This window comes from Cygnus olor (assembly GCF_009769625.2).
Source record: "Cygnus olor isolate bCygOlo1 chromosome 31 unlocalized genomic scaffold, bCygOlo1.pri.v2 SUPER_31A, whole genome shotgun sequence".
Classification (NCBI taxonomy): domain Eukaryota; kingdom Metazoa; phylum Chordata; class Aves; order Anseriformes; family Anatidae; genus Cygnus; species Cygnus olor.
In genome coordinates this window covers 78,049-105,093 of record NW_024429052.1, presented here as the reverse complement: position 1 = coordinate 105,093, position 27,045 = coordinate 78,049, and the positions used below count along the sequence as shown (strand labels likewise).

Sequence of the window (27,045 nt, the reverse complement as noted above, 5' to 3'; positions counted from 1 at the left end):
AGTCCATGGGTTTGTGTTCAGGGCACAGCTGGAGAGGATACAGATGTCAATAAAGGCACAGCAATTCCCATGTGAGTGCAGGTAGGAAAGCAAGATGGGTGTTGTAGCCTACAGGGAAAAAGGGAAAGGTGGGACAGCATAGGACAGCCAGTGGTGGCAATGGACAAGGGCACTGGCAAGGCTAGAGATAGCCAAGAAAGCCAAGGTCTTGTCCCCTTGGCTATGGCAGGTCTTTCTGCCACCAAGGCCTGGGAGGAGACATTGTTTTTTAACAAGATGATACAACGGGGCCTCATCTCCTCTTTGCAACTCCTGACAGAGGCCAGGGGATGTCACACCACTGTCTTTCACTTGTCACTGCATACCCCACATCCCACTGCCTGAGGAAGAGCCCAGAGCCCCACATGAGGGACAGGACCTCTCTGCCCAGAGCTTCAAGCAAGGCTTGGCCTTTCTGCTTGATGAAACAAAGCCAGCATTTTCTCAGCCTCAGAACCACCTGCACAGAGCCTTGGCCTACCTGTAATCATGGCTTCCAATTACCTGCCCTAAGGAGTCCATGGGGCTTTGTCAGTAATGGCCCTCAGCAGGACCAATCATGCTTTGAAGGACTTTGGGGTTTGGCTTCTGACTTGGCTTTTCTGAGAGATTTCATCAGTCTCCTCTCAGGAGCTGAAGATGATAAACTTGTCAGCAACTACACCTTGGGGCTTATTAAGACACAGAAAGCCTTTCTTAAGACACAGAGTCTCTTAAGGAGGTCTGGACAGGTAGGAGAAGTTTGACACTGTACAGACAACTTTGCTCCTCTCCTCCCAGTCTCGCACCATTTCTCTCATTGATCCCCTAGGACTTGCATCACTTCTCCTGACATCAGACTTCTCCACTGAAGTCTGCAGTTGCACCTTGTAGCTCCTTTGTCCCAACTCCCTCCTGCTTTCCTTAGAGAACAGGCTGCACACAGGTAGAGAAGGACGATTCTTAATTGCAAGCAAACTAAAATAAAGTATGATAAAGCTTAATAATCAGTAAAGCACACTCTCTTAAGTGTTTGCTAGTTCCATGCTGTACCCAATGAAGCTCATCTCCCACAAGTTATAACTTTTTTTTTTTTTTTTCCCTAGTCTGTAGACATGAAAGATTATGTAAAAATAAAGTTTAGGAGTTTCCTAGATATACTTCTAGTCTATATATAGAAACGGAAACTTTGGACTCCCTGAAACTCCAAGCAATGACTAGGTCATGGAATAACAGAATCAAAGAATGAAAGAATCTTGGAAAGATTTGTGCTGGAACAGGACTCTAAGATCATCCAGTCCATCCCTCTGTCATGGGCAGGGGCATCTGTCACTACATCACGTTGTTCAAAGGCCCTTCCAACCTGACTTTGAACACTTCCTGTGATGGGGAATCCACAACTTCTCTGGGAAACGTTCTAATGTCTCACTACTCTCACTGTAAAAGTATCTCCTCATATCCAATCTAAATCAGCTTACAGCTCAAAAGCATGACACCTTGTCTTGTACTACAGACCCTCATAAGGCTCTGGGGGAACTCATTGCACTTTCAGTACTTGAAGGGGACTTATAAAACGATGGGAGCAACTCTTTGCTCAATTGGATAATGACAGGACAAAGGGGAATGGCTTCAAACTAAAAGAGGGGAAATTTAGATTAGAGGTTAGGAGGAAATTCTTCACTCAGAAGGTGGTGAGGCACTGGAACAGGTTGCCCAGAGAGGTTGTGGATGCCTTGTTCCTAGAGGTGTTCAAGACGAGGTTAGATGAGGCCCTGGGCAACCTGATCTAGTGGTAGCATCCTTTCCTATTGCAGGGGGGTTGGAACTAGATGGACCCTTTCCAAACCAAGCCATTCTGTGATTTATGAAAAGGCAGCAATAAGGCCTCCCTGCGCCTTCTTCTCTAGGTTAAACAACCCCAACTCTCTCAGCTTTTCTTTGCATGGGAAATCTTCCAGCTCTCTGATCATTTTCATGGCCTTCCTCTGGAGCCGCCCTAACAGCTCTATGTCTTCTTTTTTTTGCATTGGGGATCCCAGAGCTGGATGCAGTACTGCTGGTGGAGACTCTCTAGGAAAGAGACAAAAAAGCAATCGCTCCCTCGACCTGCTGGTCTCTCTTCTTCTCACAATGGATGATGTTCGCTTTCTGGGCTGCAAGTGCACACTGCCAGCTGATAGCCAGATCTTGTCTTTTGGAGTACACCAGTACAAGTCCCTCTCAGCAGACAGTCTCACAATCTATTCATCCCCAAATTTACATGGAGAGTGGGGCTTTCCATTACCTAGGTGTAGCACCTTGCACTTGGCCTTGCTGAATATCAGGAGTTTCTCATGAGTAAACTTGTCAAGTGTGTCTAGGTCCCTCTGGATGGCATTTCTTCCCACTTGCATGTCAGCTGCACCACTCAGTCTGGTGTCAACTGAAATCTTGCTGAGAGTGTACTCAATCTCACTCTCCATGTTGGTAATGATGGTATTAATAGCAGGTCCCTGCATGAACCCTTAAGTGATACCACTCCTTACTGCTTTCCACTTGGTTATTAAAACATTGAATATAACTCTTTGGATGAGGCCATTTATTCAATTCTTTTCTCCCTCTAACAGTCAGTCCATCAAACCAGTATTCCTCCAGTTTAATGGAGTATGTTGTAGGAGACCATACCAAAAGCCTTACACAAGTCCACGTAGATGGCATCGGTAGCTCTTCCCTTATCTGATGACGAACTTTAAAGAATATAATAAAACCAAGGAAATCTTTTAGATATATAAATGTGTATGCTTTTAATTATATATCTATTTCTTGCTATAACATCAAGGAGTACACTTAAAATATATAATAGTTTGTCAGTGCCAGCTGGCAAAATCCTTCCTCCATGGAGAGAGGAGAATTGAAAGACAGGGCTGCTTTAGCCCACTGGAGAGCACAATTTTAGTACTCTGTTTCCCAAATTTCAACAACCACAACCCATGCAGATCTTTGCTGGATGAACTCTTTGGCTGATGAGAATCTTTCTCTGGAGACACAGATTTTTCTCTGGCCTGCAGCTCATCAGCTGAAGTTTCATCCAGATGAAGCAGCCAGGTGGGATGCAAGAAGAGGAAAGGAGCTTCTCCCCATCCCCACCATGACAATGGCCCAGATGAAACATGGACAAACAAGTTTCCAAAGCAGTGAGCTGATGCAGCCCACCGAGACCTTCTATGGCAATGCAATTATCTGGGATGGGTGGAGACCAGCTGGAGGAGAGGTACATGCAGATGAGAGTCTGTGACTAAAAATGGATGGGATAGCCTGGACAATGGTTTCTGGGGACATTTCTGGTGCCTTTGGGTATCTGAAACCTCTGCATGGATCAGAAGAGCATGACATAGGCCTTTAAGGTGACTGTCCCTCATTGACAGTGGCTGCAAGAGTTAGAAAAGACAGGGACTGGGACAGCTGCTGTGCACTGCCTCCCAGAGTGCTGACAAAAGAGTGCTCCTCTTCCCTGAGTATCACCACCAGGATAAGGAGTTCATGTATCAGGCTTGGATGTGAACCCCGTGCAGCTACATTTCCGTGTGAGGCTCCTGAGACAGATCAGGATCCATATCTCTTGTCCTTAGCAGCAGCAGCACAAACAGCTGTGCCCAGTGGGTCTCCCCAGCCTGCATTTCCAGTCAGAGCAGAGGTAGCTTTTAAACTAAAAGAGGGTAGATTTAGATTGGATATTCAGAGAAATTATTTTCTCTGAGGGTGGTGAGGCACTAGAACTGATTGACCAGAGGAGCTGTGGGTGCCCTACCCTGGAATTCATCAAGGCCAGGTTGGATGGGGCTTTGAGCAACCTGGTCTAGTGGAAGTTGTCCCTGCCTATGGCAGGGCAATTGGAAATAGAGATCTTTAAGGTCCTTTCAAACCCAAATCTTTCTGTTTTGTGATTCTGTGATTGATGTGACTGACCAGACTTGTTTCCTATCACTGCCTCCCATTCTCATTTTACCTCATTGCATGGGAAATGGTCTTTGATCAGATCCCCTCAGTGCTTAGCTGATTGTCAGGGCTAAACCACAACATATTGCTGTTGGTGACTGGGCTTGAGCTTTTGTTAAAACAATTACAGCTAATGGGTTAATCTCAACAAGTTTTCAGATGAAGCCAGTGCAGAGATTTCCCTTTGCCAGTCTAGAGGCAAAGAGCAAGAGGGGCACTTGGGTCTAAGACCAGCCCAAGTCCCAGGCTGAAATGTCCATGCAAACATGGAGTACTCCCTGTTTCTGAGTTTCCATTTTACTGCCTAAATGCACCCATTCTTTCCTGGGACAGGTTCTGAGGGGACAACACAGCCCACAGAGAAACCACTTCATTGTTTCTAACCCATCATCTCCTCCTCCACCTTTACATTTTGTGGTGTTCTCTTTTTGTAGTCATCTGCTGTGACCCTTTCTATGTCTAAACACATAGGGAAAGGTGAAGGGGAAAATTTTCATCTTTATTAAATAAATTTCTCTTGTGGATTTTGTTTTAGTTTTCTTTATTTTCCTGTTAGAGGAGTAGTTTGATTTACAGAAGAGAATAATTTACTAAAATAATCAGAGACTTGAGTAATGAGTTTCATCTACTTCACTCCTGGTGCCTGTGAGAACTTGTTCTCCGAGGCTCCCCCAACAGTCAATGAGACAAGAGAAAGCCCTCGTGGCTGGGTCATCCCAGCCTAGAGCTGCCATGAGAAACAAAGGTGAGGAATCTCTTTCAGATGCTCTTCTCTCTCTCACTGTTGACGATAGGGAGTAAGTTAAATTGCTCAGCCTGAAGGATGTGACTTTTAGACAGCTGAAATATAAACCCACACAGTAGTATTTGGCGTTTTGTTTGTTTGTTTCTTTGGTTTTAGGTGCTTCCTCTTTGTACAGCAAGGACTGTCCTTAAGCTTTTGAAGATGACAAGATTTTTCAGCTCTCAGAAAAGAAAGGCATTTAGGTGAGGACATTTGATAGTAGGAGAGAAAAGCAACTGTTTGGAAACAACTGCATTTTGGTGCAGAATGAGGTCAGATGAGATTGTGTGACAGATCCATTTCCACTGAGCTGGTGGGACATAATGAATTTTGGCCTTAATTAGAGTACTAAAAAATGCAAGCTACACTTGGTCCCCATTTTCCCTCTTTCCTAAAGAAACAAGGGAAGATGACATAGAAGTAATCAGGGCATTACAAAAGATGTACTTGAAATTTTCTTATTTTGAAATCAAGCAAGGGATCCCCAATGTTGCTAGTCCAAAAAGGCAAGTACTGAAGAGGAGAGAGAATAACTTTCAATGTACATATTTGAACTGATTGTTTAGAATCTACATAATGGAAAATATTTGTAGGAGGAGATGAGATTTCCCTTTGAAACATTGGTGATGGATTTACAATTGTTCTGAGTGGAATTTCCCAGGAATGGAGTACAATAGAGTAACAATCCTTCTTAGCCTTGTGTTTTTGCAGCAAGAATCATTTGTGGCTGATGGACAAAGGTGGAAAGAAGACAAGAAATTCTCTGAGGACTCTACCAGATATGTGAAACAGAAAAGTGTGAGGAATGTCCAAAGGAATCTCTGTGTGTATTGTATAGGAAGCCTGCAAGCAAGGAAAGAGAGAAGGAAGGAGATACCTTCTGTCCAGACCATGAAATTATTTTACTTGGTTTTGCCATGTTCCTGCCTCAGCAGGAAATGGAAATTGGGCATGGGAACAGACAATGGAACTGTCGTTTCTGAATTCATTCTCAGGCTTCTCAGGGCTTGATCAAAGGCTACAGCTATTTCTCTGCCTGATCCTTCTACTCATGTACCTGACAACGGTGATGGGGAATGCAGCCATCATTTTCTGGTGTGTGTGGATAACCACCTGCAAACCCCCATGTACTTTTTCATTGGCAATCTGGCATTCCTGGAAATCTGGTTTACGTCCTCCACAAGCACCAAACTGTTGGTGATTCTGAGCTCTGGCAGGAGAACAATCTCAGTAGGTGGCTGCTTTGCCCAGTTCTTCTATTTTGCCCTGGGTGCTGCAGAGTTTGCTCTCCTTGTTGTCATGTCCTTTGACCGTTACGTTGCCATCTGCAGCCTTTGCGCTATGCTGCCATCATGAAGCATCAGCTCTGCATCCACCTGGTTGCTGCTGTTTGGGTCATGGGCTTCACATTCTTGAGTTACCGCCTGGTACTGCTCTCAAAGCTCACTTTCTGTGGTTCAAACAAGATCGAGCATTTTTTTTGTGACAACACCCCTTATTCCAACTGTCCTGCTCTGACACCAGCCGCTTTGGAAAATAGACACAGTTTTCTTATTGTTTATTGTGCTGTCTTCCTTGTGTTTAACTCTGGCATCTTACACAGCATCTTTCTCTGTATTCTACAAATGCCAGCAGCCTCTGGGAGGAAAAAAGCTTTTGCTACATTCTTCCCATCTCACCACCTTGGCCATTGCCTATGGAAGCTGCATTGCTCTCTACGCACGTCCCTCAGGACATGTTTCTTTGGAGACCAACAGAAGTGTAGCTTTGCTGAACACTGTCCTGTACCCATTCTTAAATCCATTCATCTACAGTCTTAGAAACAAGGCCGTGATGCTGGCCCTGGAGGAAGCCATGGCCCGTGCAACAGGACAGCTTTTCCCCTAATCGTGATGCAGTTCTGAAGAGTAATTTGAGTTCTCTGCTGTCATATCTTATGTAATACCACCTCCATATGTATGTGACCTCCACAAGTAGATGTCTCCAGAGGTTTATGTTCCTGCTGGATTGTGTTAGGCTGTTTGATAAGAAGTGCATCTGCACGCAAAAGGAAGGCCCAGGGAAGCAGTGGCAGGACGAGTAATTCAGTTCATGCCCTGCCCTGGCTGCTTCCAGGCCCAGCACAGGAGAGCCCCCAGCTCAACAAGAGCCCAACTCCATGAGCCCAGAAGAGCACAAAGCACAATGGCAGGGGAAACCAAGTCACAGGCTCCTGTGGAACCAAGATCTTGTCCCAGCTCCTTCTAGGACTGCCTTGGGTGGACCACCACCGCGATGTCCAGGAAGGAAACCCATGAAGATAAGCCACTGGCAGCAGCTCTCTGCATCACCATATGGATTAGGGGGTTGCTGCCAAGAGCTGTAGGGACATGGTGTGTGTACATGGGGCTGAGTGCAGCAACTGGACTAGAACCAGGGTGTCAGAGGGCCTGTTCAGATGCCCTCAAGTGGAGAGAATGGGAGCCAGGGACAGTCCTGGGGAGGCTGAGTGTCTGAGCCCAGTTGCTGGAGGGATCACCTTGCACACACACACAAGCATGCACGCACACAAGCATGCACACACAACCACTTTACATTTCCCACTAATGTGTCTCCGTCCTGCTCAGCCGGAGAGGCTTGTGTGTGTGCCTTCCAGGAGTATATGCTCTGCCTGCTTGGGTTGAACCAGGGACATGGAGATGCGCAGCAGCCTCAGCTCTCGGGCTGCCAGAGTGGGCTCTTTCTCTCATAGAGATGTGTGCCTGCTGGGCACAAAACCATCTCTGTATGTGACATAGGTGCAGCAAGGTTGAAAGGAGCAGAAAGACAAAAGGGCAAGAGAAAACTGACCAAAGTGCAGTTTATTGCCAACACAGGTGAGATCTTCTACTGCCAAAAATAAATGGATTAAGAGGAAAGTACCAGGAAAAGCGAGAACCTGAATATTGAAGTGGAAGAGATCTGAGCCATGAAAACAAAGATTACAAATGTCAACTGTCCTGCTGTACAGGTCAAACCCAGGATGCTGAGAAACAGATAGGAGCCCTGAAAGCATAGTATGAAAAAGATAGAAGGAGATTAAAAACTATAAAGGCACGTATCTTCAAGCTTCAAAACTCTTGCAAAAGCTGAGATATTCAATGAGGTGGTCAAAACCTTAAATTAAGATGGAAAACTGAAGGAAAAGACACAGTTCAGGCTTAAGTAAGACTTGACTATAACTTTTAGAGCTCTTAAGAGAAGTGATCCCATCTCTCCTGCATAACTTTTGGAAAAGTACTCTAAAAGTATAATAAATGGGATCTCTTGTACAGGTTTGTATTGTGTTTTGTATTTGATTGTATTTTGTTCTAAGGCAAAACTGATTTTCAGAAGGATTCGGATTATTCACTTTGTTTTCTCAAAAACTTCTGCTCCTGTGTCATCTCACACTATGTTGTCATCAATATAGTGCAGATATTCAGGAACTTCCCCCTGTTCTGTGCAGTCTGGATCAGTCCATGGCAAATGGTAGAGCTGTGTTTCCACCCCTGGAACAGTCGATTCCATGTGGATTGGATGGCCCTACAAGGTAAAGCAAACTCTCTTCTTCACTCTGATATCAAAGAGATTGAGAAAAACACATTAGTGATATCAGTCGTATCATACTGCTTGGCTTCCTGTGATTCAAGTTCGTATGGAAGTTCTACCATGTCTGGCACTGCAGCACTCAGTGGTGGCATGATTTCATTCAGGCCATGATAGTCCACTGTTAGTCTCCACTCTCCCTCAGCCATTCACACAGTCCATATGGGACTATTAAAGTGTGAGCGAGTCTTGCTGCTGATCACCTGTTGTGATTTAACCTGGTTGGCAGCTAAACACCACACAGCCGTTCGCTCACCCTCCCCCCTCCCTCTCTGGGATGGGGAAGAGAAACGGGAAAGTGAAGCCTATGGGTTGAGATAAAGACAGTTTATTAAGACAGGAAAATAATAATAATAATAGTACTACTACTACTAATGTGTATGAAACAAGTGACGCACAATGCAATTGCTCACCACCCGCTGACCAATGCCCAGCCTATCCCCGAGCAGCTGCCCCCCCACCCCAGCTAGCCACCCCTATATATTGTTTAGCACAATGTCAGATGGTATGGAATACTCCTTTGGCCTGTTTGGGTCAGCTGTCCTGGGTCTGTCCCCTCCCAGCTCCTGCTGCACCCCTAGCTTGCCCGCTGGCAGGGCAGAGCGAGAAGCTGAAAAGGCCTTGGCTTTGTGTAAGCACTGCTCTGTAACAATTAAAACATCAGCATGATATCAGCACTCTTCTCATCCTAATCCAAAACATAGCACCCTACCAGCTACTAGGAGGAAAATTAACTCTATCTTAGCTGTAACCAGAACATCACCCCTTGGCTCTCCACTTCAACCAGCTCATGGATGGGAATCAGGGAATCTCAGTAAGTGAGATATTGCCATCAGTGCACCACTGGGGTAGCCATTAGTACCTGCTGTTCTTTGACCCTCATCAGCTCCACAAAGGAATGGTCCTGTGAGGGACCGGGTCAAGGCAGACAGCTATTTAATGTCCTCCATCTCCAAGGAAGATATGCCAAAAACCCACTGGAACCCTTTTGGATCTTTGAAGTACCTTCCCTCATCCTATTCCAAGGCTGCATGGAGCCTCGAGGCCAGTCCCAATGGGGTCCTTTTGCCACTCCTTCCCAGTTAGACTCACTTCAGCCTCCAATACAGTTACCAGCTGGGAACCCCCTGTCGCTCCAGAAATACAAATGGGTTCTGCCCCTTTATAGCTTGATGCCATTACGATACACTTTGCACTGGTGTCTGTTAGAGCCTTATAGTCTTGTGGATCTGATGTGTCAGGCCATCAAATCCACACAGTCCAATAAAGCTGGTTGTCCCTCCACCTAGCTGGAGGCAGGCCCTTCTAGTTCTGGTCATAGTATTCATGGAAATAGGAGCAGCAATTTTCCTGGAAGAACCCCCATTTTGTGATTGTTTTTCCTTGCAACACACATACCCGTGCCTCTAGGGTCGAGGTAGATTTCCCATCCCCTTTTCTCATTTCCTCGACATGGTCACATAGGGAAAAATCACAGGGTGGCATAGGGTGTGTATCCACCATATCCCCTTTCTTGAGCAGAGGGATGCTTACTCCTAATAGCTGAGATACTGGTTCATGCAGGTGTGGAGGAAGGTATATTCTTTTTAAGTTGGTGGACCTTTTGGGAAAGTTTCTCACAGCCAAGACTCAGGCCCATAATGAAGAAGAAACATTTGCCATGACCAAGCTGCATCTAAGGGGATCTTTTCCGCTAGGGTTATTTGCACAAGAGAAGTCTTAGAAAAAGAGACAGAAAAGAACGAACACGGTTAAGGAGTTGACTAAAGTTTGTTGGACTTTTGGGAGATGGGGCAATTCTCTAATTCCCTGAAGCTCATGGAAGAGCCAGGTAGTTGAGAAGTATCTGAATGAAGAAAAAGCAAGGGGAGGGAGAAATCTGGAGAGCAATTGGAACGGCACATGTCCAGGTAGTCTACTGAAAAGATGCCCTTAGCCATGGTCATTTATTCAGGAGAGCCGACAGCACCTGAAAGATGAGGCAGATTAAAAATGCAGCAGGGTTGAGCAGAGGTCATGGAAGTACAGAGGAAAAATCAATATTTCTCCTCCTGCAATTAGTGCGCTTCCTGGAAATTGACGTTCTTCCATGGTGGGTAAACATCGCAGTATTATTAAAGGCACTCAATTAGTTCAGCTGATGAAAATGTTCATATGTTTTTAAAATGTTGAGAAGGTTATTCATGTTTCCGGGCAGACCTTGGTTGTCTGACCAGAGACATGCAGTGCCTGTTTCCGAAGCAACACTGTACATGAAGTGTTTGCCCGGGACTGGTCGCTGTCACGGAGGATCTGTGGGAGACCAGATCCTGCCGGAGCTGCAGGTGGAAGCTGGTCAGGGGTGCCAGGGTATAGGCACTGGCAGGAGGTGTCTGTGATCCTGTAGCTGAAGGAATTTGTGTCCTCCATAGAACCCCAGTTCTGGGAAACACTGACCTTTAACAAGAAAGAAACAAATGAACAAACAAAACCCCAATAGACACAGAATCCCCTCAATGACTACTGCATTAAACCAAGAGAACCCCTCCCCCCTCCCAAGAATTGTAGAATATACAAAGTGTGTGGACACATTTTCTTAGATTAGATCTTTCAGTTCCTTGTTTCATTTTTACTGATATTAACTGATATCAATTGACATCTTTCAGGCCTAGAGCTTGGAAGAAGAAGATTCATTAGGAGTCTCGCACAGAGCCTGGTACCCCCAGGCATCCAGAATTTACTCAGAGTTGACTTTTATTTAACACAGCAAGAATTTAATGGTAGCCATATATCAGCATGAGCTGGGTGCTTCCAAGGAGGGACCTTACTCAAAGCTTTCCCTGGGTTCTCATACCCTTACAAGCTTAATTTCCTCTGCTAGAGTCCAATCAGTTCTTAACACGTACATGTTATGTTCCTTCAGATTGGTGGTTCTCTGTTGCAGGGCAGGTTGGCTGATGTTATCTCCCAGGGCAGGCTCCCCTCTGGCACCTCCATGGTCAGCACATCCTCCGTCCCCCATTAGTGCCATCCAGAGCCCCACAGAATGCCGCTCACTGTTGCTCAGTCACCACTACATGCCAGGTTCAGGCGAGGGGGGCTCATGCTATGGCCTGAGGCTTCACTACGTTTCCTCTACTAATGTCAGACAATAGATAGCCCAGCTCCTTCCATATCAGTGGCTTCTTTCCCTTTCAATGAGCTCCTCATAGGTCCTGGCAGGTTCCAGGAGATCCCCTTCAGCCTTCCCTGGCCCAGGCTGGACAAGCCCGGCTCTCCCAGCCTCTCCTCAGAGGTGAAGTGCTCTGGGCCCCAACCATCCTGGCAGCCCCTCCCAAACCCACTCCAGCTTGCCGACATCTTCCCTGGCTTTGGGATTTAAAATCTGGATGCAGTATTCTGGATAATGCCCTGCCTCCATCTCCTGGCCAGGGTTCTGCTCACACAGCCCGGGACGCTACTGGCCTCCCTTGCAGCCAGGGCACTTGTCTGCCTCCTGCCCAGCCCCCTGCCCACCAAGACCTTTCCCATGGGGCTGCTCCCCACCAGGCAGCCCCCAGCCTGTGTCTTTGCCGAGGTTAGTCCCTGCAGCGGCAGAAACTGGCATTTGTCCTGTGGGATTTCATGAAATTCCTGTCCATCCCTGTTCTCCTCTTCCTTGATCCCTCTCCTGAAGCACGGAGGACTGAAGACCTGTGGAGTGAGAAGTGAAGACTAAGGCGAAGAAGGCACTGAGTGCCTCCAGCCCCATCAGGGTCTGTTCTTATGCAGTCACCCTCCCCTTTCAACAGCAGCCCTGCTTTTGTCTTGTCCATGCTTGGGCTCTAATGCAGTCACTGAAGCTTGGATTTTTACTCGACTTTTCTTGCAGCTACAAGCTCCATGTGAGCACTGCCTTTCCCCCGATCATACCTGCATAACAAAGGAATCATCCATTAATTCCTTGTTTATCCCCTTCCTTTCTGTCACCTCTTGGCAGAGGCTTCATGGCCCATGTCTGGGTTCTGTCTGTGCACCAGCCCGGCCCTGTTACCCTGTACATGGTCCCATGGCCCCACTGTTCAGACACAGCACAGGGAAGGGTGTGTTCAGGGTGGGCAATGGTCCCCCAGCATGATCCCCACTGCAGCCCTTGCTGCCCTCTCCCTATGGCTCTCCCCTTCCCCCTGTGCCTGGAGCCTGCCTTGCCCTGACAGTGTCCCACGGGAGGCTTCACAGACATCCCTGCTCTGGGGTCTGAAGGGGTCTGGTCCAGGGAAGAGGTTGTACACGGCTTGCCATTGCCCCGACACTGGCAGGGAGCTGAAGGTGACGATGTGGGTGGCCTGGCAGCAAACCTCAGCCACAAACCAGAATGAGCAGCTAGTGCTAGGAATAGCCATCGCCAGAGGCTGGGGATGACGAATGTCTTGGGCCACCTTCCCATGCTAATCATTCCACCAATGGCCCAGACTGGCCACCTGCCTCCTGCACTTGCATGTTACTCCTGTCCACGAGCCCTGGCTCTGCACCACAATTCCCCTGCTGTGAGTCCTCACCCAGCACGGCCACACAACTCAGACAACACCTGAGTTTTCCTCTGACAGGACAGGACCTGCCACTCCTGTCCCCTCCCTGTGCTCCCTGCAGTGCCCAGAGCTGGTGGTGATGCTCTGCAGAGTGAGGGGCCTAGTTTAAAACCATTTCCTCTTGTCCTGTCAATTATGGCCTGAGGAAAAAGTTGTTCTCCATCTTTTTTATAAGCCCCCTTTAAGCATTTAAAGCTTCAATGAGGTCACCCCAGAGCCTTCTATTCTCCAGGCTGAACAGCCCCAGCTCTCTCAGCCTTTCTTCACAGGAGACATGCTCCAGCCCTCTGCTCAGCTATGTGGCCCTCCTCTGGACCTGCTGTAACAGATCAACATCCTTCTTGTGCTGGAGACCCCACACTCCAAATGAGGCCTCACAAGGGCAGACCAGAGGGGCACAATCACCTCCCTTGACCTGCTGGCCACTCCTCTGTTGATGCAGCCCAGGGTGCATTTTGCCTCCTGGGCTGCAAGTGCACACTGCTGGCTCATGTCAAACTTTTTGTCCACCAGAACCTACAAGTCCTTCTCAGCAGGGCTGCTCTCAATGAGTTCTTCTCCCAGTCTGTACTCCTGTCTGGGAGTGCCCCAGCCCAGTACACTTAGACTTGTTGAACATCTTTAGGTTCACATGGGTGCATTTCTCAAGCTGTCCAGGTCCCTTTGGACGGCATCCCTTCCTTCTGCTCTATCAACTGCACCACTCAGCTTGGTATCATCTGCAAACTTGTTGAGGGTGCACTTAATCCCACTGTCTATGTCAGTGATAAAAATATTAAACAGTACTGGTCCCAAGACAGGCCCCCAAGGGAAACCACTCATTACTGACCTGCACCTGGACATGGAGCCATTGACAGCAATTTCATAGAGCAATGTCCTCCCCCTCAAGATAAAACAATTTCTTCAGCCTCTTCCTGACCTCAGCTTTGGAAGAAGAACCCAATGTCCAAGCACCAGCAGTGAGGAAATCCCCTTTTATTAATGAGATGTGACAGAGCTGTACCATAACACTAGACACATATGCAAGCATCTCTGGATACGACAGAGTGGGTTCAGGCCTCTGCAGAAGTGGAGTGAATGCAGATATTTCTGGACAAACAAGATCATCACAGACAAAAAGCTCAAAGACCAGGAGTTTCCTGAGACCAATTGGACCTTGTGAAGAGACATTGGAGTCACTGTCCATGGGGGTGTTCAAGGAAACGTTAGACCTGGTGCTTAGGGACAAGGTTTAGTGTGTGTCATTGGTAGTAGGGCAATGGTTGGACCAGATGATCTTGGAGGTCTTTTCCAACCTTAATGCTTCTATGGGCAGCTTATTGCCGCTGAAGGACTACTGCCTGAGTAAGCTTCGTCAGTGCATCTTTGAGCTCCTGGTTCCTCATGCTATAGATAAGGGGGTTCACTGCTGGAGGCACCACTGAGTACAGAACTGTCACCACCAGGTCAAGGGATGGGGAGGAGATGGAAGGGGGCTTCAGGTAGGCAAATATGGCAGTGCTGGAAAAGATGGAGACCACAGCCAGGTGAGGGAAGCATGTGGAGAAAGCTTTGTGCTGTCCCTGCTTGGATGGTATCCTCAGCACTGATCTGATGATCTCCACGTAGGAGAAAAGAATGAAAACAAAAACCCTGAAGCTAAAGACAAACTAATCACAACAAGCCCAACTTCTCTGAGGTAGGCATCTGAGCAGGAGAGCTTGAGGATCTGGGGAACTTCACAGAAGAACTGGTCCACAACATTGCCTTGGCAGAGGGGGAGGGAAAAGCTATTGGAAGTGTGCAGCACAGCATTGAAAAAGCCACTGCCCCAGGCAGCTGCTGCCATCTGGGCACAAGTTCTGCTGCTCATTATTGTCCCATAGTGCAGGGGTTTGCAGATGGCAATGTAGCGGTCATAGGCCATGACAGTGAGAAGACAATACTCTCCTCCAATCAAGAAGAAAAAGAAAAGGACCTGGGTGGCACATCCTGAGTAGGAGATAGCTGTGGTGTCCCAGAGGGAATTGGCCATGGCTTTGGGGATAGTGGTGGTAATAGTGCCCAGGTCGAGGAGGGCGAGGTTGAGGAGGAAGAAGTACATGGGGTGTGGAGGCGGTGGTCGCAGGCTACGGCTGTGAGGATGAGGTCGTTGCCCAGGAGGGCAGCCAGGTAGATGCCCAGGAAGAGCCCGAAGTGCAGGAGCTGCAGCTCGCGCGTGTCTGCGAATGGCAGGAGGAGGAACTCTGTGGGGAAGCTGCTGTTGGACATTTGCTGCCTCAGGGCATGGTTGCCTGTCCAAGGAGGGAAAAACAGACAGTCAGGACAGGGTCTCTGAACAAAATCCACTCTGTTTCTCAGAGACTCCTTGAACACTCACTTTCATTCTCCCCGGATGGCATACTTCCTGCTCCCAGGCTGGCACTCTGACCTGTGCTGGGTGAGTGCACTCTAAGAAAAACAATTCTCTGCCTGGGGCATCCTTCACAGGATGCTGAGTGCCAACATCTGATCCTCAGTTTACCCCCACCCTGTTGCCCCAAAGAGCTGACATACCCAGTGGCCCCAGTGTAAGAGAAAGAGCAACACAGAGAGGTGGAGGGAAAAGGACAAGCAGGATGACCGAGAGAGGGGAGGGACAAATGAGCAAGCAGAAAGGGGTCACCCTGCCCAGCCATGCCTGCTGCCTGCCAGCCAACCATGGCAGAGCAGCGGCTCTCAGCCCTTTGCCGGGCAGTGGGACAGGGCACATAACTGGAGTGGCAGACCTTCCTTCTTCTGGGGCTCTGGCTATCCAGGAGGCAGCTCCTGCCCAAGACCTCCCAGCCCAGAGGGCAGAGGCTCTGCGGGGGAGAGGAGAGAGGGGGTTGCTCAGGGATGACACCTGCACTGCAGGGGATGGCAGGAGGTGCCTGTCTATCCTCTGCAGCAGGGTTTCCCATTGCAGTTCCCTTTCTTCCTTCCAGGAGCTGCTGCCTGCAGGAGTCTTTTCCAGGAGCTGCTTTCTGTCCCCACATCTGTGCCCTGCCAGTGCTCACACACCCCGTCCCATCTGCTGTGCTCAGCTCTGCCCTGCACCCTCTCAGTGCGTGCAGGTGCTGAAGAGCAGGTCACACAAGCCCTGATGAAACTGGGAAGGTGATGCTGCTGCCTTCTGAAGGCTTGCAGGTGCTGAAGGCACTTTCTGAGGTTCTTCTTAAAATTTGGGGTGACAGAAACTCAAAATCTTCTCTAGTCTGTACAGCTCTGTTTCCATTCCTATCCTGATGAACCAAAGAAAGCTGAAAGCAAAGCTTCAGGAAAGCCCAGACCGCAGCAAGCAGCTTTAGCCTCGACCTTCCTTCTGAAGAGTCCCATCTGACAGGGTCTGGGGGGGTTGTGGAGCTGTGAGCAGCCTGACACAGGCAGCAGCCTCTGGGCACCAGCAGGACCCTGCCCTGCCCTGACTGGGGGGCTCCTTCCACCCACAGTTTCTTGCTGCATTGCCCTGGGCAGCTCCCCGGGCAGGCTGAGTGCTGAGCCTGGCAGGCGGCAGAGGCCCTGCCCCAGCACACAGACCCTGGGGCACAGCAGAGACCCTGCTCTGCACCACAGCCCTGGGCACCCCTGCTTGCACCCCAGCTGAACAGCCTGTAGCCAGCCCCTCCAGGAGGAACCATTGTGTCCTCTCCCTCTGACAGCTGTGGCACGTAATCCCTGCTCTGGACCTTGTATTCTCCTCTTATCCAAAGAAGCTCTGTGAGTCCTCCTGAAAGATGCCATAGGCTGTGGGATTTGCCATCAAATCTAGAGATGGCAGCAAGAACAGCTGCGTTGCCTTGCAGCCAGAGACTTACCCTGTTCAGGGCTGGGAAGATTTCTCCTGCAGTGAGCTCTCAGCAGCCCCCCTCCACACTGCCTTTAACATCTCCCTCCCTTCTCTCAGCCGCCCTTGTCCCCTGTAGGCAGTGCCCTCAGCCCTGCTGCGCTGTGCAGAGGAGCTGCTCGTGGGCAGAGCTGTCTCTCTGCAGCACTGCCCGCTTGCCAGGAGCTCCCCTTGGGCCCAGGAGCCCGGCCCAGCTCAGTAGCACAGGGAGCTTTGACAAGTCCCTGGGCCTCCCGGGGAATTGACTTTGAATCATACCTATGCAATCACTGTTCTTCCTTCTGTCAGCTAGAGACAGACACTTATTTCCGTGCTATCTTTTCTTCTATATCACAATAGGAGTTCCTTATGGGAATCATCTTTTCCTGTCCTTTTATCAGTTAGGACCCCCACAAATTGACACAGGTGTATTCCATTTCTTTCAAGCACTTGTAATATTCAGGAGGAGGAATTTTTTCACAGCAAATGATATCCCTCTGTCTACACAGACTACACAACCAATTGTTGGCCAGAAGGCTCATAGAAATATAGAAGTTATGGGGTTGGAAGGGACCTTAAGATCTAGTTCCAGTCACTGTGAAAGGGGCAGAGTCACTTCCCACTAGACCACTTTGCTCAAGGTCCCAACCAATCTGGCCTTGGACACAACCACGGATGAGGCATCCACCACTTCTCTGGGCAACCTGTTCCAGTGTCTCACCACCCGCTGCATGAAGAATTTATTCTTTAGGTCTGATCTAAATCTACTCTGTTTTAGCTTAAAAGTGCTGCCCCTTGTCCTATCACTACACTCCCTGATACAGTCTCTCCACATCTTTCTCCTACGTCTCTCCCCCTGTTCTGTCAAGAATGGGGAGGGAGACAGTGGCTGTGTGGTGCTTGGCTACCTCCTGGGGATAAACCACAACACATCTGGGGACACAAACCTGACCAACAAGTGATAAAAGAGGCAGTGAGGGAGCCAGTCCTGATCAGTCACACTGACTGGTGAGAGCATGGGAGAGAGAGAAAATGTTTCTTCCAGCAAGGTTATCTGACTAGGAACCTTGTCATTTGGGAAACCAAGGGAAAGGGGGGAATACTGGTAACAGGGGATGTCCTATGAGGAGAGGCTGAGGACACTTTGGGTTGTCTAGTCTGGGAAAAGAAGTATGAGGGGCGACCTCATTGTTCTCAGCAACTTCATGAGGAGGGGAAGTGGAGAGGGAGGTGATGCTCTCTTCTCCCTGGTAACTGATCACAGAACTTGTGGGAATGGCACATAGATGCACCGGGGGATGTTCAGGGTGGACAGCAGGGAAAATTTTCTGTATTCTGAGGGTGATCAAACACCGGAACAGGCTTCCTTGAGACCTGGTTCTTGTTCCAGGCCAGTGTCAGTGTTCAAGAAGCATTTGGACATTGCCCTCACTAATATGCTGTAACTTTTCTTTAAACCTGAAGAGGCCGGGTAGTTGGACTAGATGATCTTGAAACGTCTCTTCCAACAGAACTATTCTGGTCTAGTCTAGTCTAGTCACTACACACGTGTGTAGGCCCCATTTATGTATTGGAAGGCCACAATAATATCTCCTGGAGTCTTCTTTTCTTCAGGCTAATCCCACCTCTCTCAGCCACTCTCCACAGGACATGTATTTGGTGTGCCTTTGGTAGTCAGATGGTAGGCTGCAGGGGGTGCTGGATGGTGAGGAACATCAATTTGAACACTTTGGGTTAGCTCTCCTGGCTGTGTCCCATCATAATCTCCTGCACAACTCCAAACTACATGGCGTGGGGGCAGTATGAGAAACAGAAAGCCTTGATGCTGTGCAGACACACTCCATGACTGTTCCTAAACCCTCTCAAAACCGGTTTCCCCCTGCACTAAAACACCTCTGCCCTGGAGAACCCCTGTGCAACAGCTGTCTTGAAGAGTGTTTGTTCTGTTTTCATCTTTCCTTTAACATGTGACCAAGTCTTGGAAGACAGAAGATGGTACAAAAGGCTTTGTCTGGAAGGCAAAGTTGAGGCTGAGCTGAGACATAAATAAAAAATATTCGTTTATTATTTAAACAACACTGAAAAAAATGTATTTTTCTTTTATTGATGGTGTGAGGAATGATAAGAAATATGGCATTTGCCTTTGCAAGTAATGCTTCTTGGAGCTAGGAGGGACATTCTGCTATCACCAGGATTGATCCAAGATGACCAAGAGTGGCCGTGCAAGGACATCAGCCAGCTCCCTCTGCTCTCATGGGTGAATCCCATCAGGTCCCATAGACTTGTGTATCCCATTTGTTCCAGTATGCCCTGACCTGATCCACTCCCACCAAGTCTACATCTTCCTTGCCCCAGACTTTTCCCCCATTCTCTGTGACCTGGCATTCCCAAAGTCCAGACTTGCCAGTACTGACTGAGGTGAAGAAGGAATTCAGCACCTCTCTTTTCCCTGTCCTGTGTCAACATATCCTCGGCCTCATTCAGCAGTGGGTCCACATATTCCCGAACCTTCCTTTTGCCACCTATGTACTTCTAGAAGCCCTTCTTACTGCCTTAGACATCCTTGGCCAAATTCCGTTAGAGCCGGGCTTTAGCTCTCCGATATTCTTCCCTACATGCTCAGACAAGGCCTCTGTAATCCTCCCAGGTTATCTGCTCTTGTTTCCACCATCTCTATGCTTCTTTTCTGTGTTGGAATTTGTCCAGAATCTCCTGGTTCATCCATGCAGGTCTCTTGCCATTTTTACCTGACTTTGTCTTTCTTGGGGTGGACTGCTCTTGATGTTGGAGGAGGTGACCCTGGAGTATTAACAAGCTTTCTTGGACTGCTCTTCTTTCCAGTGCCTTATCCCACAGTGTTCTTCCAAGCAGATGGTTGAAGAGGCCAAAGACTGCTCTCCTGAAGACCAGAGTTGTGAGCTTGCTTTTTCTGAGCTACGCTGTCCTCCCACAGGATCAACTCCACCATCTCCTGGTCACTGCAGGGAACATTGTTGACTCTTCCTGAACTTACCATGAACCACAACCCCCAGATCCCTTTCTGCAGGGTTATGCTCCATCCACATGTCCGCCAGTCTATATGTACATCCAGAAATATACTGTTCCAGGTGCAGAATCTGGCATTAGTTCTTGTTAATTTTTATATGGTAGGTGACTAACCAGTCTTCCAATCTATCAAGATCTCTCTGTAAGGCCTCTCTACCCTCAAGGGAATTGAGGAGCCTCCTAATTTAGTAGATGTAGGGCAGTCCACTTATGTGCCTAAGCTCTCAAACTCCTGTCTTTCTCTCCTCTGTCCTTTACTTATCCCTTGAGTATCTGTCAAGGAACAGACCAACCATTTCCAGAGTGTGCCTGTCAGCAGTACATTGTGATTCTTGGAGAGCAGTGTAACCTCCACTAATGGCCCTCAGAGGCTGAGAGACAGACTGAAAGCAAATCCATTTCTTGCCAGGGCTGCCCATCCAGTTCTCTTTCTATTTGTCCTTGCAGACAACAAGGTTTGCTCACTCTGTTGGCAGCCCTTTTCTTGTTTAAGTTCCCATCTTCTGCTTACTCCAGAATGTCTCTGCTCTGAAGAAAAGATTTGGCATACACAAGATATTGGGCACTTGTTAACAGGCTTCCCTAAGGAAAAGTCTGTCTGGCCTGTTTTGCCAGTGACAATAATTGCTGAATGATCTTCCTGTCCTTATCATAACCCTTGAGCCTTTTTTCATTTATTTTCTCCCCCTTTCCCTTTGAGGAGGGGGATTGAGAGACCAGTTGTGGTGGGGCTCAGCTGCCCAGCTGAGTGTAACCACCACATATAGGGGGAAAAAAAAAAATAGGTCAAAGGGCTGGAAGGTATGCCCTGTGAGGAAAGCCTGAGGACACTTGGGTTGTCTAGTCTGGAGAAAAGTAGGCTGAGAGGTTACTGTGGACAAGTTCCTGAGAAGGGGAATTGGTGTTGGAGGTGACGATCTTTTCTCCCTGGTAACTGTCAGATGTGTGGGAACAGCACAAGGCTGCACAAGGGAGATTCACACTGGACACTGGGAAACACTTCTTTACTGTGAGGTTGGTCAAATACTGGAGCAGACTTCCTAGAGACCTGGTTGATGCCCCAGGCCTGTCAGTGTTCGAGAGGCATTTCGACAATGCTGTCACACATAGTCTCTAACTTCTGGTCAGCCCTCAAGAGGTCAGGCAGTTGAACTGGATGAACTATTGAACTATTGAACTATTCTTTCCTTTCCTTTCCTTTCCTTTCCTTTCCTTTCCTTTCCTTTCCTTTCCTTTCGTTTCCTTTCCTTTTTCCTTCCTTTTCCTTCCTTTCCTTTCTTCCTTTCCTTCTTCTTTCTCTTCTCTTTCTCTTCTTTCTCTCTCTTCTTCTCTTCTCTTTCTTCTCTTCTCTTCTCTTCTTTCTCTTTCTCTTCTCTTCTCTTCTTTTCTTCTTTCTCTTCTTTCTTCTCTTTCTCTTTTTCTCTTTCTTCTTTTCTTTTTTTTCTTTTTTTTCTTTTCTTTTCTTTCTTTTCTTTTTCTTTTTCTTTTCTTCTTTTTTTCTTTTCTTTCCTTTTCTTTTTCTTCTCTTTAAAACTGTGCCATCCCTCGACTGAGTATATGCAGCGCAGTTGTCCAACTCAGGGGCAGGACTTGGGATTGTCCTTGTTGGATATCATGCAGTTTTGATTGGCCTATCCCTCCAACATGTTTCCTATTGCAAAAGAGAGTACTATCGGAGATGGTGTTGAAAACCTTCCTGGAATCCTGGTACATGAGACCACTGCTCTCCTTTACCCACAGAAGTGGTCATTTCATCCTAAGAAGTAATGAAATTGATCAGGTATGATCCACCCTGGGTACATCACCTTCTCATTCAAAGCCTCAGAAATAGGATCCAAGAGGATACGTTCTGGAACATGCTCCTCAGCCTAAGAAAGTTTCCTAAGAACCTCAGCTCTCCTTATGGTACATGACTGAATTTTGTCTGCTGCTCAGAAAAATACTAATAGGCAGTAAAAAGATTCAGTGGTCCTAAATGTAGACATCGGCTCTCATTTCCATTTCCCCAAGAAAATCTCCCTACACTTAAAAATGATGTCCCCAGATGTTTTCTGACTCCGAGAATTAATTCATCAGAGTGTGAAGATAGCTAGATATGTCCTTGACCAGCTCTGGCACCTCCAAGATCACCAGGGGTCTTCATCTGAACAGCTCCTCCTGGCCTCTGTCTCCATTAAATGTTCTGAGAGCTGAGACAAGCAGCTTACATGCAGATGCCTGGTTTGTGCCTACCTGAAATAAGGCAAGAGGAATCCCAATTCCTGGGCTTGTATGAGGCAAAGGAGGGTGCTGAGCCCCTTCTAGCCTCTGGACTGCAAAGAATGAGATGTCTTGGTTGACTCAGCTGAAACCCTTCCCTCAGCAGAGGGAAGGGTGATCCCTCTCAGCCCTTGCCTGGGTGTCCTGCCTACATCCAGGACATGGAAAAGTGATTCTTGGACTTCAAACTTTTTTCTGATATGAGGAACAACAGTGCTGGAAATGGACAGAAGCAACATCAGTGACTGCTTCATTAAGTTTCAGAGTCGATTCCCCTGGAGGCCCAGGGACTTGTCAAGAGCTCCCTGTGCTGCTGAGCTGGGCGGGCTCCTGGGCCCAAGGGGAGCCTGGCAAGCGGGCAGCGCTGCAGAGAGACAGCTCTGCCCACAAGCAGCTCCTCTGCACAGCGCAGCAGGGCTGGGGGCACTGCCTGCAGGGGACAAGGGTGGCTGAGAGAAGGGGGGAGATGTTCAGGCAGTGTGGAGGGGGGACGCTGAGAGATCACTGCGGGAGAAATCTTTACCCAGCCCTGACAGGGTAAGTCTCTGGCTGCAGGGCAACACAGCTGTTGTTCCTGGTGCCATCTCCGGAATTGCTGGCAAATCCCACAGCCTGTGGGAGCTTTCAGATGGGCTATCAGAGTTGCTGTACTGTACAGGGGAATGACAAGCTTCAGAGCAGGGATTACCTGTCATAAATAACAGAGGGACAGGACATGATTTTTCCTGCTTGCAGAGCTGGCTGCAGGCTGTGCAGCCAGGGTGCAGGAAGGGGTGCCCTTGTCACTCTTTTTCTCCTAGACCAGCTCCAAAAGTTCAGAGGCATTGAATGCCCAACAGCAGCTTCCCCACAGAGTTCCTCCTTCTGCCATTTGCAGACACACGCAAGCTACAGCTCCTGCACTTCGGGCTCTTCCTGGGCATCTACCTGGCTGCCCTCCTGGGCAACGGCCTCATCCTCACAGCCGTAGCCTGCGACCACCGCCTCCACACCCCCATGTACTTCTTCCTCCTCAACCTCGCCCTCATCGACATGGGCACTATTACCACCACTGTCCCCAAAGCCATGGCCAATTCCCTCTGGGACACTAGGATAATCTCCTGCTATGGATGTTCCGCCCAAGCCTTTCTGTTAGTCTTTTACCTTTCAGCAGAGTTTTACCTTCTCACCGTCATGGCCTATGACCGCTACGTTGCCATCTGCAAACCCCTGCACTACGGAACAATAATGACCAGCAGAACTTGTGTCAACATGGCAGTGGCTACCTGGGGCAGTACTTTTCTCTATGCTGTGCTGCACACTGCCAATACCTTTTCCATCCCCCTCTGCCAAGGCAATGCTGTGGACCAGTTCTTCTGTGAAGTTCCCGAGATCCTCAAGCTCTCCTGCTCAGATGCCTACCTCAGAGAAGTTGGGCTTCTTGTGGTTAGTGCTTGCTTAGCATCTGGGTGTTTTGTCTTCCTTGTGCTGTCCTATGTGCAAATCTTTAGGGTAGTGCTGAGGATCCCCTCAGAGCAGGGACGGCACAAAGCCTTTTCCACGTGCCTCCCTCACCTGGCCGTGGTCTCCCTGATGGTAAGCACTGGCATATTTTGCTACCTGAAGACCCCCTCCATGTCTTCCTCATCCCTGAATCTTTTGCTGGCAGTTCTGTACTCGGTGGTGCCTCCAGCAGTGAACCCCCTTATCTACAGCATGAGGAACCAGGAGCTGAAGAACGCAGGTTGGAAACTGATAACTGAAGGTTTTTCAAAAGTAATATACTGCCTGTCTTGTTCTGCATATAACTCATAATATAATTTATAACAGGCACAGATTTTGGCCTGTGTTTCTGTGTTTCTTTTTCAGAGATAACCTGTGAAAGTCTAACCAAAAAAAAAAAAAAAAAAGTCTTTGTACATCTATTTCCATTTCAGTATCTACCTGTCTGTTGTGACTCTGAGACTTCCTGTAAACAAGGAGTTAGTATATTTTTGTCTTTAAAGAAAAGACTCTGCAGTGACTTGATTGCTTGAGATCCTTCCACAGAGATCTGTGGTGGAGCTGCAGGGGCACTCTGCTGTGTGCAGAGGTGGAGGAGAAAAAGAGTCCTGGCACAGCAGCACTGCCAGGGAGCCCCAGGGCTTGGTATTTCCCAAACTGCTCTCCATGTCAGCTCCCACGCTCTCCTTCAGAGCCCTTGTGTTGCTGTGAGGACTGATTGCTCTTGTCACTTGCTCACCGTGCTGCTGTGGGGCAGTCTTGTGTCCACAGGCAGGGACAGGCCAGGGGCACTTCTCTAACACAGCTGGCTCTGTACCAGCATCTCCAGCATAAAAGGGGATGTGCTGAGGGCAGTGCCTGAAGGCTCAGCTCTTCTCCCAAAGCTGCTCTCATGGATACTGCAAAGGGATGGACTTGAAGGAGGCTCCCTGATTTCCTTGTTTCTCTTTCATGAGTCTCTGACTCTGAGGAAGGCCGGCTGTCTGTGCGCACCCTCCATGGCCAAAGAACCACTTGTGTGGGAGGCAGTCAGCGGCAGTGCCCCCACCAGCTGGCTCTGCCTTCCAAGCCTGACCAGCACGGCCCTGCAGAGTGCCCCCACGGCCCATGCACCACAGCCCCCTCGCTCTGCTGAGCAGCACCACCAGCTTGGGGGCTGTGGGCAGCATGGGCAGGGGCTGCAGGAATGGCTGCTCAGGCCAGCCCAGACATGCTGGCCTAGAGCAAGGCTGTGTGGGACATGGGGTGTCCTGGGAGCAGAGCAGGGCACTGTGTGTGTGCGGTGGTTCTGCCTGAGGAGCCCCAGGGCCAAGGGGGTGGTGGGAGGGGAAGTGGCAGGGCATCTCCTGCAGCAGCGACACTGCCACTGACCTCCACTTCTCCATTTGCTGCTTTGGGGCCAGCCCAGCCTGGGCTGGTCTCCTGGGCTGACCTGGGCTGGGGAGAGGATAGGGAGGTGTGGAGAGCTGGCGGGGGCTGGGCTGGCCTCCTGGGAGAGACAGCGGGGAACTACAGAGCAGGGGTTGGTCTGGGCCCTTGTTCTCTGGACACCCTGGCAGATGCTGCCCCAGGGCAATGGTCCCGGAGCAGCCTTTCACAACCACCGTTCCCAGCACTGGGCTCTTGCCACAGCTCACACAGGTGGTTTGTTTCTACATGGAAGGACACCAAATGACTACATCAGGAGTTCATGTTTGCCTTGTACATATGAGACTGACAGTAGCATTAGTGCAGTGACTTGAACCCATGTGAGCACAAGCACCATAGACTATTAACTATGGGTGCCATCATTTTCTCTGGGACAAATGGTTTCTTAGTTTCATTTCCCTTAGAGGATAATGTCCCCTGAGAATCGACCTGAAGGAATTTTTCAGCTCTTACAATATTTCTCTGCCAAGTTCTCGATGTTTCTCTTAAACAAACATTCAGTGCTTGATTCACTTGTCCATACAAAGGTGGCAATTTCCTCTAAAGAAATCCTGGAGGAGCTGAAGGTCCAAAGAGGGAAACATGAATCAGGACGTGTGGGACGTCTTCTGAAGCACGAGCTGGTTGGCAGGCAGAGTACCTGAGGGATTGTGCAGGGCATCCCCTGCACCCTCTGCTCCTGGGGGGGCTGGGAAGAGGCCTCCTGAGCACAACAGCTCCTTGTAGCCCTGTGGATGTTGGCTGTGAGGTCACTTCTGTCCCAGCCCCTGGCTGGCCAACAGCAGGGAGGCAGAGCCTCTGAGGTCATAAAGGCCATCAGAAAGCTGCCCCCAACGTGGTGACACATTTGGGGAGGCCAGGAGAAAGCTGGGTGAATAAACATGGGTGATTTGGGAGAGAGAAGAGGGTCTTGGCTAACAGTAAGGAAAGATTTTGAAGAGGTAAGAGGGGTTCAGGTAAGGCTGCTGCTGCTGCAACACTCACTGGGACAATCTTCATGTTATGTCCTGGTAATATTTCTAACTAGTAACCCAAAAATCTCGTGCTACCCTTAATGCTCTCTCTCACCCTGAAAGGCATCCATTGCTCTAATCCCCAACCTCATTTCCTAACTTGAAGACAAACCCCAAACCCATTACTTGTTACCATTAGTCATAGAGTCATAGAATCATAAAAACACAGGGTTGGAAAGAACCTACAAGACCATCTAGTCCAACCATCCTCCTATCACTAATACTACCCCCTAAGCTACTAAAACATACCTCGTAGCACCTCGTCCAGGTGCTTCTTGGACACTGCCAGGGACGGTGACTCCACCACCTCCTTGGGCAGGCTGTTCCAGTGCCTGATCACTCTTTGAGAGAAAAAGTTTTTCATGATTTCTAATCCAAATCTCCCCAGGCGCAACTTGTGGTCATTTCCTTGAGTCCTATCATTAGTTATCTGAGAGAAGAGGCCGACCCCCTCCTCATCAGAACCTCCCTTCAGGAAGTTGTAGAGTGCAATGAGGTCTCCCATGAGCCTCCTCTTCTCCAGACTAAACAATTCCAGCTCCCTCAGCCACTCCTCATGGGAATTGTGCTCCAGACCCCTCACCAGTTTTGTTGACCTTCTCTAGACGTGCTCCAGTGCCTCAATGTCCTTCTCGTAGTGAGAGGCCCAAAACTGAACACAGTACTGCAGGTGTGGCCTCACCACAGCTGAGTACAGGGGGATGATCACCTCCCTGCTCCTGCTGGCTACACTATTCCTAATACAGGCCAGGATACCGTTGGCGTTCTTGGGCACCTAAGCACACTGCCAGCTCATGTTCAGCCGAGCATTGATCAACACTCCCAGGTACCTTTTCTCTTCACAGTCTTCAGCTACTCTGTCCCAAGCCTGCAGCATTGCATGGGGTTGTTGTGGCCAAAGTGCAGGACCTGGTGCTTGGCCTTGTTAAACCTCATCCTATTAGCCTCATCCCAGCCTATTCTGATCCCTCTGAAGGGCCACCTTACCCTCAGGCAGATCGACACTACCTCCCAACTTGGTGTCGTCTGCAAACTTACTGAGGGTACACTCAATCCCCTCATCTA

At 48.9% G+C, this 27,045-nt stretch overlaps 2 protein-coding genes and 1 pseudogene across 2 annotated transcripts; 2 read left to right on the top strand and 1 right to left on the bottom strand.

Annotated features, from left to right (window-relative positions):
* The first annotated feature begins 5,728 nt into the window (after window positions 1-5,728).
* LOC121062831 (olfactory receptor 6C3-like) lies at window positions 5,729-6,664 on the top strand. Its single transcript, XM_040543097.1, is given in 8 exon segments — window positions 5,729-5,769; window positions 5,771-5,862; window positions 5,865-6,104; window positions 6,107-6,265; window positions 6,268-6,300; window positions 6,303-6,377; window positions 6,380-6,440; window positions 6,442-6,664. Coding segments are annotated over 8 exon segments (924 nt in total).
* Window positions 6,665-14,246: 7,582 nt separating this feature from the next.
* LOC121062817 lies at window positions 14,247-14,836 on the bottom strand (annotated as a pseudogene).
* An 8,253-nt stretch (window positions 14,837-23,089) lies between these two features.
* LOC121062816 (olfactory receptor 14C36-like) lies at window positions 23,090-23,911 on the top strand. Its single transcript, XM_040543082.1, has 2 exons — window positions 23,090-23,812; window positions 23,906-23,911. Exons 1-2 carry the CDS (start codon window positions 23,090-23,092, stop codon window positions 23,909-23,911), a joined length of 729 nt encoding a protein of 242 aa, XP_040399016.1.
* Window positions 23,912-27,045: the final 3,134 nt, after the last annotated feature.

Excerpts from the sequence above, each read along its gene's own strand:
- LOC121062816 (XM_040543082.1), top strand. The coding sequence starts at position 23,090 with ATGGGCACTATTACCACCACTGTCCCCAAAGCCATGGCCAATTCCCTC.